The sequence below is a fragment of the Aulonocara stuartgranti genome (genome assembly GCF_965226115.1).
Source record: "Aulonocara stuartgranti genome assembly, chromosome: 19".
Classification (NCBI taxonomy): Eukaryota; Metazoa; Chordata; class Actinopteri; order Cichliformes; family Cichlidae; genus Aulonocara; species Aulonocara stuartgranti.
Genome location: NC_138955.1, coordinates 200,161 through 214,284, shown reverse-complemented (window position 1 = coordinate 214,284; position 14,124 = coordinate 200,161). Strand labels below are relative to the sequence as shown.

At 40.9% G+C, this 14,124-nt stretch overlaps 2 protein-coding genes across 2 annotated transcripts; one reads left to right on the top strand and one right to left on the bottom strand.

The window, feature by feature from the left end:
- The first annotated feature begins 1,505 nt into the window (after positions 1 to 1,505).
- dorip1 (dopamine receptor interacting protein 1) lies at positions 1,506 to 5,102 on the top strand. Its single transcript, XM_082516353.1, has 5 exons — positions 1,506 to 1,857; positions 2,132 to 2,656; positions 2,909 to 2,998; positions 3,088 to 3,222; positions 3,618 to 5,102. Exons 1-5 carry the CDS (start codon positions 1,772 to 1,774, stop codon positions 3,799 to 3,801), a joined length of 1,020 nt encoding a protein of 339 aa, XP_082372479.1. The 5' UTR covers positions 1,506 to 1,771; the 3' UTR covers positions 3,802 to 5,102.
- Positions 5,103 to 5,169: 67 nt separating this feature from the next.
- On the bottom strand, positions 5,170 to 12,668 carry klhl28 (kelch like family member 28). The gene is made up of 6 exons (XM_082516352.1): positions 12,519 to 12,668; positions 11,393 to 11,653; positions 10,669 to 11,306; positions 10,112 to 10,555; positions 8,790 to 8,998; positions 5,170 to 8,677 (listed from the first exon to the last, which is right to left on the bottom strand). Exons 2-6 carry the CDS (start codon positions 11,651 to 11,653, stop codon positions 8,514 to 8,516), a joined length of 1,716 nt encoding a protein of 571 aa, XP_082372478.1. The 5' UTR covers positions 12,519 to 12,668; the 3' UTR covers positions 5,170 to 8,513.
- Positions 12,669 to 14,124: the final 1,456 nt, after the last annotated feature.

Here is a 14,124-nt window from a genome sequence, read left to right as displayed (position 1 = left end):
TTTTCTTTTGAAAAGCAAAATCAGACTGACTTGAAATTGACATGGTAACATCGTGAGGTTGTATACTGTTGATCTAAAGTGGAATTACCCTGTGGAAACTGAAATCTTCCTTTTTAGAGCATTCTGAAATCACTGAAAGTTAGGTCAATTATGGACAATTTAAAAAGGCTTTTATTTTGGAAGGCATAATCAGAATGACTTGATATTGATATGGTATCACTGTGGGGCTGTATACTGTTGATCTAAGGTGGAATTACCCTGTGGAAACAAGAATTTTTCATTTTAGAGCATTTTGAATCGTTAGAAGATTAAGTCAATTATGGACAATTTCAAAGGGCCATTACTATGAAAGGCAAAATCAGACTGACTTGATATTGATATGGTATCACTGTAAAAAGACTGTGGTTGGAAAGTGTTGATATAAAGTTCAAATAGTATTTGGAAATACGATTTTTGCTTTTAAGAGCATTATTAAGTCATTGAAAGAGTAGTTCAAAAATGAAGATTCACAGGGCTTTTACTTTGAAATCCAAAATAAGATGGCCTTGATAGTGACAGGGCACAATTAGGGTACAAGGCTGTGTCATATAGATCTAACATTAGAGTTTGTAAAAAAAAAAAAAAGCCTAAATTATATGTTATTATGTTCTTAACATATCTGTTAATTCACTCGAAGTTGGCTTTTATTTTGAAATCCGGTTTCCACATCCATTCCCGTAATACTTTGAATACACAGGGAACGTAAAACAAACTGGAGGCTGGCTTGACTGCAAGTCTCGAATTGGAGGCTGGCTTGACACCAGTTCGCAAGTGGTAATAACTACTTCCAAAAAGTTTCTTCAAAGTGAGTCGGGAAACGATGGTAACAGCACAGACTCCGTCCACAAACCAACCCTACGGTGGAATATCAGCGTATTAACTTTCAGGAATAGAACAACGTAGTTTTTTTTTTTTAACTTTATTTATCACATTTTAGACATACAGTCAAGTAAAACAGGGATCACATAAAAGGTGACATTGTGGTAGTACAATGAAGAACAGAAAGAGTGATAAGGACAGTGAGACAAAAGTGAGTACAAAAAATAAAATAAATTAAGGGGAACATAAATAAACAAAAGTTTGCAAGAGCCAAAATCAAGTTAGCAGTTTCAATCGGTTACAGATGTTAACAGTCTTGAGAGCCTTAGTGTTTTTTGATGAGGAGATTGTCCTTATATATTGTGCAAGTTCCATTTTTAATACAAGAAGTTCAGGCTTTCTGCCGAGGACTTTGCTTCTGTGTATATGAAATTTTGCCAAAAATAAAACCAAATTTATAAAGAAGAAAGCATCATTGTCCTTGTCTTTAAAATTATAATAGCCAAAGATAACTAGAACAACGTAGTTCAACGTAGAATATTCGCTCGGCCTACCTAAATGGGCGGTGCTCGTGACAGCCAATCATATATCATCTTAAACGTGCTAGAATATATTGACCAATAGCACTTCTAGCTGTGCTCTAACGCTCACGGTGAAGTCGGGGGCGGGGGCTGTGCAAAACTGGGGTGTAATAACGTGGAGAATCAGGAGAGGGCAGCACTGTATGTACACAGAGCTTAGATTATCATTACAAAGCTAACAGCAACTGTTTATATAGGTCAGACTTGACGTCTACTACAATTTTCGATTCACAGTAAGGTGTCTTCGTTTACTAGAAGGTGCGAGACAAATACCACAACTTATATTTCTGGCTTTGAGGTCCGACGTGAGAAATGAGGAAATACGGAGAGGAATGGAGAGTAGATTCTGTGTTTTGAACGACACTGAGGACCTCAAAACACGAATTTCAAACACTGAGAACAATCAACACTTCGAAAGGTAAGCTTATATATTGTAGGTGATGGTTTGTTATCATTTGTTGGGCTCCGACTAGTCCCTGGAGGGTAACAGTGCTTTACTTGCCAATTGCGTGGTTTGTTTTTGCTATCGCAGGATTTTTGACCTACATTTGCACAGCGTCAGTTTTTCGAAATGAAACAGATCAAATCCACCGGGGCGATACATTTAACCTCGTCCTGTGTTAAAACGCATTTGTCTGAACTTTTGCTGGTTGGTTGGTGTGTGTATTTATTTATTTAATTATTTGTTTTAGGTCCAAGACGCTTTTTGAAGAAATACGTGCCTCCATAAACAACAACGACGAGGAGGACCGCTCCTTCTGGAGGCCTGTGCTCCCTTGGGGAGGCGTTTTTACCATCAAGGCAGGACGGAAAGCCATATCATGCACGCCTCTGTACGTGGAAATCCAGCTCAAAAACACCTGCACCATCGATGGCTTCCTCATGATTCTTTATGTGATTCTGCGGGACAACCAGGGCTTTCGCAGGGAGCTGGCTGTCTTCCTGGGCAAGCAGTTTGTGGAGCATTTCCTCTACCTGATGGACTCCTGTGACTACACCACGGTGAAGATGCTGTGGATCTGGGACAGAATGTCTAAAAGGCAATATCGCTCTGAGATCCACCAGGCAGCCCTGGAGATCGACCTGTTTGGCAACGAGCACCAAAACTTTACAGAGAACCTGGAAAACCTCATGTCCACCACGCAGGAGAGCCTGTGCACCAGCTGGAGCTGTCCAGCCCGCTTCCAGGATTGCCTCAAAAGTACCATCAACATCAGGTAAACTGTATTTACCTACTATTCAAGTGTTTTGTTAAGACACAGTTGCTGGCTTTTTACCCAAAATATGTTTTTTTCCCCCAGTATTTGATGTTTAAGTGCCCTTCAGCAGACCTCAGCTGTGCATTGTCTTATGCCAAAGTTGGCAGAAAGAATTGCAATCAAGTGTTGTGACGTGTTTGTGAGTGGATTGTTGTTACATTATATTTTTCACATTTCTAAGAATTTCACTCTGACCCTTTTCCCTCTCAGTCCTCCTCACGAGCTTCCTCACAGAGACCCAATTCAGTCAGCTGTGGATGAGTTCTTCTGCCCCAAGCTCCTGCTCTGCTGTGAAATTGGGTGAGACACGGCAGGATCTTCATTGTCGTCGTCTTTTTCAGCGCTGTGTTGTTGTACTTCCTTGACAATTTTTTATTTATTTTAAACAGATGTGATGGTCTAAGGGAATTCTCCCAGAGGATTTTCTGCCATGGCCCGCCACCCTTTGTTATCCTCAACATGCAGCAGTGGAAGTCAGAGGAGCTGTCGTATGTCCCTTACCATCTGGCTCTCTGTCAGCACAGGTATGAATCAGAGGTGGATATATCTACAGTAGGTTCTGCATTGCTGTTCATTCAAACGATGTGCCAGTGTAGCCTTCATGTTGCTCAGGTGGAGCCCGGCCTCCTAATGCTTTTACATCTGCTGAGCCAGAGGCCTGTGCACAGTCATCATAGCTGAATTAATGGAACTTTATTTATGATGCAGGATGGTCATTAAAATTAAAAATGTCCGATAACTATCCTGTCTGATCAGTGATTAAATTTTAAATGTCATTTGGATCTTCTCCACTGCACTGTTGTGCTGCCTGTCTTTATTTGTTGGGATTTCTTTCATTGGAAAACAAAAGAGCAGCAAAAATATCTGGAAAAATCTACTTTCCAGTATTGAGAACAATAAATGTTTTTCTTACCTGCAGGTACACACTTGAGGGTGCCACACTGTTCAACAAGGAGGAGCATCACTACTCTGCAGCCTTCCAGATAGACGGTTGCTGGATGCACTATGACGGTCTGAGGAACGATAATCTGATCTTGTTACACAAGCCCCCAGAGCTCCTGCTGCTGTCCTCTCTGGTCTATGTCCGCACCTCTGACAAGTGAACTCATAGTTTCTCAGGTGGACAGAGTACAGATGAGCCAAAGTCTCAGCACATGCCAGAGTGATTGCATTCATCCAGTTTTTTGTTGTTACATTACCACAATGTTGTTCTTTTCTTACTGCATTGCTATAAGTTTTAATTCCTGTCCTGGGTTAGCTTCCTCAATTCAGCTGAATGCTTGGTTAAAGCTGACAGTGCAAAATGGAAATGACATCTTTTTGGGCACGCTTGGAATCCAAGAATATAATGGACTATAATAGTCCAGGGTTGAGATTTATAAACAATCATACGAGTCAGTACTGAATTTCATATACATGTGCAGTGACCATCGGCATAAGAGATTAGTAGGTAAAACTGCTCTGTAGAAATTTCTGTTTGGAGTTGATACTGACACAAGTTTTCAGTACAAGTATAAAAAGTATTGTTTGTTTTTTTTTACCTCCATGGTTGATTTACAAAACTCTCCTGCCAGCCGTGCATGCAGCGATGCAGACCTCTCAGCTGTTGTGCATCTGTTTGGCAGTGCTTTTCCATAATAACCACTGGTTAGTACTTAGCACAAGCATAATGACACAGAGGGTGCAATTGAATCAAACTTGGTCATTATGCCAAAGAAAATATACAATCTGCTAATGTACACACAGTTTTTCCTGTCTTCATAGTTCCAAAGGTCTGTGTACAATTCCCAAGTCCTCTCTGGTTCCTGCACTGATCAGATCCATTTCATTCCCAACGCAGACACACCAGCGCACAAACATAAATGTAAGCCCCCTTGCTACAGGGATTCAACGCAGTACTGTAATTTAAGCTTATGTTTATGCATTTCAGTCCTTTCCTAAAATTAAACTGGTGCTTCCCCCCCCCCCCACACTTACACTGTGGGGTGAGGAAAAACTACTAAGTCCCCGCCTACCAGGTGAACAAGTTAAGGTTTAAATTTGAGGTAAGCATTTGCCAAAACAGGTGAAAATATAAAATTATGCCAATTTAGAAGTAATCTGAAATTACACTACAAGCTGGCCTAGAAATTCATTCAGGCCACATGCATAAACCGATGAATAAAAGTCAGACAGTTCACAGCTTGTTCAGCACACAGCAGTCTCAAAATGTTACGTTAGTGTTTTGTTTGGTTCAAGTCAAAGCATTACTGTTGTCACACAGTGCCTCTCTCAAGGAAAGTTTAACATGAATCCAGTTGAGAGTTAATTCTTGGATCAAGATTTTAAGTTGTTTTTTTTTCCCTGTTTGTTTATATGCTGACACTGTCTTTACAATACAAATACAGATATTTTTGAAACCTTGCCTATGGCTCCAGTTTATCATCCTTTTTCACGTGCATGCCAGGAAGAGATGCAGAAAAAGCAGGCAGTACCTTTTTAAGGCAGGCATTTATTTTAAACTGGGTACAGCTGCACCACATAAACAGACTTAAATGTATGTAAAATGTCTTCAGTCAAACATGAGAAAATGTGAAAAGCTACTGTTTTTAAACACCTAATGTTATCTTGTACTTCCAGTATTAATCCACAGGATATAAAATTCAAGATCATCACCTTACTCCAGACACACAAGGAAATGTAAAAAGAAGCAGAGTGGTCATTTTGGCTAACATTGACATCAGTTTCATAGGATTTCACCCCCCCCCCCCCTCCCCCTCCCCCTCCCAGACATAAACAGAGTGGTAGGCCACTGCAGAACATGTGTTAGTCATCCATCTGCTTTCTTTGTACAAGCACTTTGGTGAGAGTGGTGGCAAAACATGACATTAATTTAGGCCATAATTTAAAGAGAAAGAAAAAAAAAAAAAAAAAAAGCATACATCTGTTCTTTTTTTGCAGATTCACGTTTCCAGATTTTCATCAGCCTCTCTCCAACCTTAAAATAGTTAGTATACACATCAGAAATGGCAACATATGTACATAACAGTGACAAGATGAATCGTGGCAGCGGCGACGGCGCACAATTACGCCTGCGTGATTCTGTGCCGTGGCTGCAGTGCTAAAGTGACAAACACTACTACAACAGACCAAAAAAACAAGAATTTAGAGAACACAAACAAAACAAATTAAATACAAAATTAATAGTTGTGCCGTTTTGAAATAAAGTGTACAGACATACAAATTAAGTTGTGTGTTACTTTTCAAATAAATCAGAAATTCAAAGTACTTGACTTTGATGGGGAAAAAAAGAAACAAATCAATGTCAAACCGCGATTCTCACATGTGACACTGACCAGTTTGCACGGCAAATGTCATTTAACTTCTCATCTTACAGATTTAGTTTAGAGTAAACAAGGGCAAGGTGAAAGAACACACCTATGTAGTGTTTACGAGACTTATAAGTGCTGAACTGCAGGAAAAAAATTCATCTAAATTGAACCAAATAAACACATGCTTTGTGCAAAATGAACCAGCATGCACAACAAAAATGACAACATAGGATGACTGGTTGGTTTAGACAATGTCAAGCTACAGTCTGATGTTTCATTTGGACATCACCAGCCAACAGTGTGATCTGACAGACATGCTATGTGGGGGTTCTCTTACACCAACATTAGATGCCTTGGCCTTATTCTATTTTTTTTCTCTTCTTTTTAAAGAGACAAACAACAAAACATAATTTAACCCACGAAAGGAAACAAGTCTTATTGCAGTATCTAAATGCCATTAGCTTAAATCAAAACATATATAGAAATTACAATATGTATCAAATAGTTTGGTAAGTGCAATGCAGAGCTTGGTTAAAGTTCCCACTTATGTGCAAACATTAGTCCACAAAGCAACGCAAAAAACCCACAACCAACAACCCATGCCTTGAACATAAAACAAGTGACTTAAGACGCATCACTACCTGGCCGTCTGCTAATCGAGTGTCCCCTCTATTGCTGTGCAGTCACTCGAGCCCAGTCGCACGCTTTGAACTCTCTCCCAGGCCTGGTGACAGCAACAACATGGCCAGAGCTGGCAAGCACAGCCCTTGGTGCCTTATCATCCACCTCCATATATAACCACATGGAAGAATACAGGGAAAATATTTAAAAATGTGGCACAAGGGAAGATGTTGCGTAGGACCGTTTCCTTTTCAAACTTTTTGCCGTTTCACACCAATCTGTGAAAATATTACTTAAAACCTAAGCTTGCAAGCAAGACCTGGCCACGTGTAGACATGTTTTTAGAGGAGGATTAACTAGCACAGAAATGTCTGACCCAATCACAAATAAAATCGTGTTCAAAGCCAAGAGAGGATACCAGCTACAGATAGTTGACAAAGCATGCTCACATCCTGCAACTGGACCAATAATGGAGAAAGTGTAACATTTAAAAAAAAAAAAAAGTTTGAAGTATTTGAGAGAAAGAAAAAAAAAAGAAAAGAAATCATGCCAATCTTCTCGCCTTTGGGGACTATGCAGGTAGAAGTTTGCAGTTGTTGGCCCACAGGCTTCCCTTTTAGTAGCTTTAGGGGCCACTTGCATTTTCTCCAATTAAATTCATACGATAGCAAATAACTATCACCAGTTACACAGCAGAGGCCTAACAGAGTTTGACATTAACTGGATGAAGCAACGCAGACAAACAGCTAAATCCTGAATCCTAAATATAGCACCAGTTAGTATTGTATACAGACCAAAAAAGGTGAAAAGAAGGCCAAGGTCAGTTTCAACTATTGTGAACAGTAGCAAGTGCATGATCTGACCTTAGACCGATGCAACAGAGGAGAGAATATGAGACCCTTTTTTTTTTTTTTACTTTTTTGTTTTGCGTTTTTAAATGGCTCAGAGGATGAAGCAGAGACTAGTGGTGAACACTTTAAGGAAAATTCACCTCTACAGTGGCTGTGGGAATCAAACTGTACACACATTAGTGAGCCAGTGCAGAAAAACATTTACAGGCAATGCACTAGAGGATATATTTATATCTATATATTTCATTTAGACCATTTACAAGAGAAAGGCAGCCCTTTTTTGAGAAAATATAAATATTCCAACTTTTCTATTTTTTGTCAAGCACTGATGTGGATGCAGAATTATCCTGCGTTGCTGAGCCCAAGCATCAGTTCTGCACGCAGACATGTGACAAAACAGTTCTATCTGACATGCACATACCCCCTGGACCATACACACAGACATACACACTATATGGCCAATAACCACATAGTCATCAAATGCACAAGCAAACTGCAGTGTTCTAGGAAATTTGAACACACAGCTCTGGTTGCAGCAGAAAAATTCCTCAACAAAACAAAACAAAAAATTTAGCACAATTAAGGACGTGAAGCACAACATAAAACTGTCTGCAAACTTGACGAAGAATTTTGTAACGTAAATAAGCAGATTCCACAATCCTCTGAGACATAGCTCGAAGTCCTCATTGTGGTCCAGCAGCAATAGAGCGTTCATCTCAGTTTTCCAGTGACAGTCATCCAAACACCATCCACCTTCCTCCGTTATCTCCAGAACCTTCCAGCTCTTCCTCATCCCTGCAGCACGGACTGCAGTCCCCCTTCTAGCCAGCCAGCTAGCCCGGTACACCCATCCACTCAGAAATGCTCTGATGTTAACGAAAATGTGCAGGCAAGCTCATCTGCACCTGGAGGATGAATGTGGGGAAGGAGGAGGAGAGCCAAAAAAATAAAATAATAAAATAATAAAAAGAGAGAGAAAGTCTTCTTTGTGTCTAAGGTAATTTATTGGGTCCTAGCTGGCTGGGCCATGGGTCAAAGGGCAGTCAGACCAAAGTTACAACGGCAGTACATCATGCCACTGGAGTCCAACCAGCTGTCTGAGATGGGATCATAACGCTGAACGGTGTTCAGGTAGGATGACCCAGAGTGACCTCCTACCACATAGAGGTAGTTGTCCACAATGGCAGAGCCCACACCTGGAAGACAACAATACCACAAACATCTCTCATTATAGGCTTTTCGTGTTATTTTCTGGATCCAACCATCACAATAGAGTCACTCATTTTGAATTTAAAACTCAAAACTCACCAGTTCTGGGTTCGTTCATTGGTCGGCACGCCGTCCACTGGTTTTGATGTGGATCGTACCGCTCGATGCTGGACAGGTGCGACACTCCGTTGTGTCCACCCACCACAAATATAAATCCAAGCATCACACCTACTCCGAAGTTGATCCTCTTATCTGCCATGGGGGCTACCATTTCCCAGGCATCCTTGCTAGGGTCATACCGCTCCACGCTGTGTACAGTAGACGCAGCACAGTTATCAAAACACAAAGGTTAAAACGCTCCAACTCACCCGCTACTTGCAATACCTAGCTTTGCTTCCAGCTGTGCCTTCACTTTGAGATATTTATGGCAATATCCACAATGACCAGTCTTTGCAGACCTAAAGGTGAGCTCACATTACACATCTGGTGTAAGAATGCCTCCTCCATCTCCTGTTCCCCTTCTACTAAAGCCTAAATGACAGTTCAGAGAACCTTTGTTCAGCTTTGAATGGGAGCTATTGCTCAGTCAAACAGAGGCACTGCTGCATTGTATTTATTTTTTCCACCACCACTGTTATAGCTGTGTGCTGAGAAATTTTGTTAAGTAATGTAAACACAATGGGGCTCTTTCTATGCATGCGAGCTTCACAATGCATAATGACTGAGCAATTTTCTTTTAATCGTACAGGGAAAAAAAGAAAACAAGTTAGATGGTCATATCAAACACGCCAATTTGAACTTGTAATGAGGGAGCGATGAATTCCTGAGAGCCACTGGAACATTGGCAAACTAAGCCATATAAGCCACGGGGGAAAGCAGGGGGGGGGGGGGAGAGAAGAAGAAAAATGTCCCCACAGATTCTGTCCAAACACATTTTCCTGAGGGGTTTTGGGAGTCAAGGAAACAAGCAACAAGAGCGCTGCTCTCTAGTGACCTCAGCAATACAGCAACACATTTAACAACCAATTCTGTTATGGCTATCCAGCACTTATTAACAAGCTCCTGGTCTTTTTCTCAGCTAGACTCGATATCCTTCACTTCATTGCCACTTCTAATAAATAATTAACATAACCCTGAGAGGAAAGAACCCCCCCCAAAAACAAAAAACAAACACACAACAACAACAACATTTTAGGAATTCTTAAAGTCCTAACCTGTTTCGTTAAAGACCGTTTTAAACTAAAGATAGTAGTGGGGGGGGGGGGGTACAATTTTATGTCACACGCATCTATACAAAGCATTATTTGACCGCTAAATAAATTGGAAAGTCATTTAAAATTGCCTGGTCCAAGTATTTAATGGTCACTTGGAGACAACATGCACTTAGAGCATATATACACAACTACTCTAAGTAAGATTACCTGTTCATATGTGCTGGGCCATAGCCTCCAATAGCATACACCATCCCATCTAGGACAGCGGTGGCAAAGCAGCTGCGAGACTTCGTCATGGGTGCCACAGGCTGCCACTCCTTCAGCTTCGAGACATACTTCTCCACAGACTGGAGGTAATACTGGCCGTCATAGCCTCCCAGGGCATACAGCTCTCCGGCCAGGACCACTACACCGAGAGTGCTGCGACACTCTGCCATACGCTCCACTGAAGACCACGTGTTGGTTTCGGGGTCCCAGCTTTCGACTGTGCTCTCGTGCCTCCGATAGCTAATGCCCTGCCTCATATGTGTGGCGATGCCTCCCACAACATAAACTTTGTGGTCCAGCACCGCCACTCCAAATTCATATCTGGGTACACTGAGAGGGGCCAGTCCTATCCATGAATCCGTCTGAGGGAAATACATTTCCGTGCTGAAAGACAAGGAAAAAACAAAACACTAAGACACTTTAAAAAAAAATTTAAGTTTAGAAAGTTGCTTTTATACAAATGCATCCAATTGTAATCTACAAGTCACTAGCATTACCTTTCCAATGTGGCAAACAGTCCAGCCTTGCCTCCTACTGCAAGCAGCACCTTTGGGGCACACCTGGGTCGTGCAGACAACACAGTCTGATAGGACAGCCGGTGTTCAGGCATAAAGTGATATTTGAGGGCCTCATTGAGCAGATGCTTGCAGGCGTGGTCATCTCGTATAAGATGGTTGGCTTCATATAGGCGAGTGAGGAATTTGACGCTGAGCAGCGGAAGGCGAACACAGTGCAGCAGTTGAGCCAGATGCTGCTGTCTCTCAGTTACATCATATTTGATCCATGATTCGAGGGCATAAAATACAGTCTCCTCTGTGACTACCTTAAGGCAATCATTGGACACAATTTCATCCAACTCGGCTCTCGTCAGTTCAAAAAACTCCTCCGTTTGACAGACTTCCTCAAAGTTCTCACAGATGAACTTCGTTGCAGCCAAGCACAGGTCATGACAGCCGTAAGTCTCTGCAAAGCGGGAAATGCCTATACAGTTTCCAGCGTCCAGCTGGCTCTCTAAGAAGGAACAACACTCCTTAAGTACAAGCTTAACCTGGAGTAAGTTGGCAGCGGGGAGCAAAGATTCCACTGTCTCCTGGGAGATAAACACCGTCCCGGTATAAGCATACTCCACTATAGCCTAGAAGCAAAGACAGCACAAGTGTTACAATAAACATGCTACAGCAGTTAATCACTGTGGCTAGCAAGTGTTGGATAGAAGCATACCTGCAAGGCAGCTTCATCAATGCACTGGAACTCCACCTCAGAGGTCTCCTTTTCTGACAGGTTACCCGTAAACATGGCCTTGAAATAAGGACTGATGCTGGCCAGCACTACTTTGTGGGCATGGATCTTGGCATCACCCACACGCAGCACAATGTCACATAGTTCGTGATCCTGCCGCAAGAGCTGGAGGCCTTGCAGCAGCTCCTCTGAGTGAGGCCGTGTCAGACTTGCAAACATATAGGACTGGTCCTGCTGGTCCATCTGAGAGCAGCAAATCACAGATCAGTGTAATGTTTTGAGAAGAGTCATAAAGTCAGTGATGTTTTCCAAAGATGGGCCGGTCAGCTAATAGAAGTCCTGGACGTTATCCAAGTGCCATACGGCTCTGACACTACAAGCCTGAAAAGTCACACTTTCTGGCTTGGGTAACGTGACGTAATAACAGCACGCGTTAAGTAAACAGGCCTGGGCAGTATGATGCAGTCAGACATTATTTCCCCCGAACCAAGTATTGCATTAGTTGTTCTAACCAGTTTTGTTAGCAGATTACTGCGAGTTAAGCTAAATATGCATGGTCTTTATTAAGAAACAACGCAGCGTAAAGTCATCTACACGTATTAGCTAAAAACAACACACATTCTAGATTGCCCTAAAACCAGGAGGCTAAATGTGAGCACTCTGTATCCAAGCTTTGGCACAACGAGTCACAACAACACATCAGTTTGTTAACTGGGGCCTTGATTTCTGAACGCAGGACTTGGCCAGATTAAAAATCGCTAGCTACCTCTTAGCTTAAAATAAGCACACAGCTAATACGGTAGCCAGTACTGTAAAGCTCACCAGCAGCTTAGCAGTTTGCATAAACACATTTGCACGAACATCACACGCACAACGCTCATGTGTGCACTGTACTGTCAGTATATTATTTTTCCACGCCAACAAATACAGAGAGCTGATATTGCCGTTTCCCTGCGCTGCAGTCACCGCAGGTTAGCTGCTAAAAATAAACACGGTTCCTGTGGCTAGCTGTATCATTGATTGATATACAGTAACATGGCTGACAGATACAAAACGTGACGTTATAGCCAGGATTTAGATAACATTTAGCATCGTCAGAAAAGCAAACCTGTAGTTTACAGCCCGTCTGGCGTGCCGCTGTAATGACCGATTTTGCAGTGGCGACGACAGCGAAGCCCGGGCGGCTATCAAGAAAACAACCTGCAACCTAGCCACAAAGCTACAGACGAGCTCTTATTATAACCAGCTACCAGGGCAGCACACCCACTTCCGGTGATTTTCAAAATAAAACGATATTTGCCGTTATTTAATTCACTGAATGGTTAAGAACCAAATCAATGACAATGCTCGTTATTGAGTTTAACCGTATTCTACTTGGTGTTCTTTATTTTACTTATTTCCTCCTTTATTTTACTCATTACTTTTATTTTCAAAAAATTCCTCTCTGCAATTGTGCTCTCCGCTTATCCGAGCAACGTAAATTGCATTGTACTGATCGATTGCTTTATAGTTTGAAAAAGAAAATGTGTTTCACAATTCAAAAAAGAACTATTTACAAGAAATGAACACATTTTTAGTCCAATACAAACCTACTGTGTTATGTGGCAGCATTGCAGGCATATGTTTTACTTGAATGTGGGAGGGGAGAGGAAAGGAAAGTGCAAAATGTAGGCACCAGGTATCATCGTGACACTACCACTCACATGATATATTGCTGCTAAGTAAGCACACATAATTTACCCTTTTGTTCTCTTGTGTTGGGAAGACAATGTATGTTTTTTTAAAGGAATCATGTGCCCTTTAGCTCAACGTTGTTACTAAAGATGACTACCAAGAAGAAGCTTACTTGGTTTTTACGAGTTTTTGAGAAATAAAATATCCTTGTATCAGACCTCTTCATGAATTGTATTGTAACTTCTGTGTGTGTGTGCAAGGGGCCAGAGAAGAGGAGGAAAGGGTGTTGGCTGCTGACTAAGTTCACAACATGATGTGTTTTTCTATGTGGAATGTTTATCTTTGCCAAAAGACAAAAAACAAACAAAAAAAGTGCCAGGACCAGTGATTGTATACACTCTCAATTCATATTTCTATTTTGGGATTTAATTAAAAAAATATTTGGAAGAATGCTGTTTTATTGCAAAGACTTGTGAGCTTAACAGCAAGTTTTTTTCTTATTAAAATGAAATATACATAAAGTCACAATTTAAAAACACTAGAAATACAGCCCAGAGCCCTGACAATTTTCCACTGATTAGTTTTTTTAAGGTACAAGATAATATCAGAAAAACTTAAGATGATAGCTTTTTAAAGCTACCTTATATAATAATCTATTTGTTATTATGTTATTAATAATCTGTGTAGTCTAGTTTATACCAGTGCCTCGCAATTTATCAGTTCATGATAGATTTGCATAACAATAACGTCGACTCACCAGCAGTTATAACTGACATGTTATGGGGCATAAAATAGTCCATATTTAGAATAAAGAAACTTCTATACATTTTCATTTTAGTTTAGTTTAAATTTTTGTGAATACAAAAAAAATGAAATAGTAAACATTCTTTTACACAGTGATAAATAAATACCAAGAAAAGAAAGTATACCCGTAATATGTGTGAATGTGTGTGTGCGTGTGTGTTTTAGTGTTCAACAAAGAGACCAAAAAATAACTGGATAAATAACTTAAAATGTTATTTTAGAGTTACATTTTATGC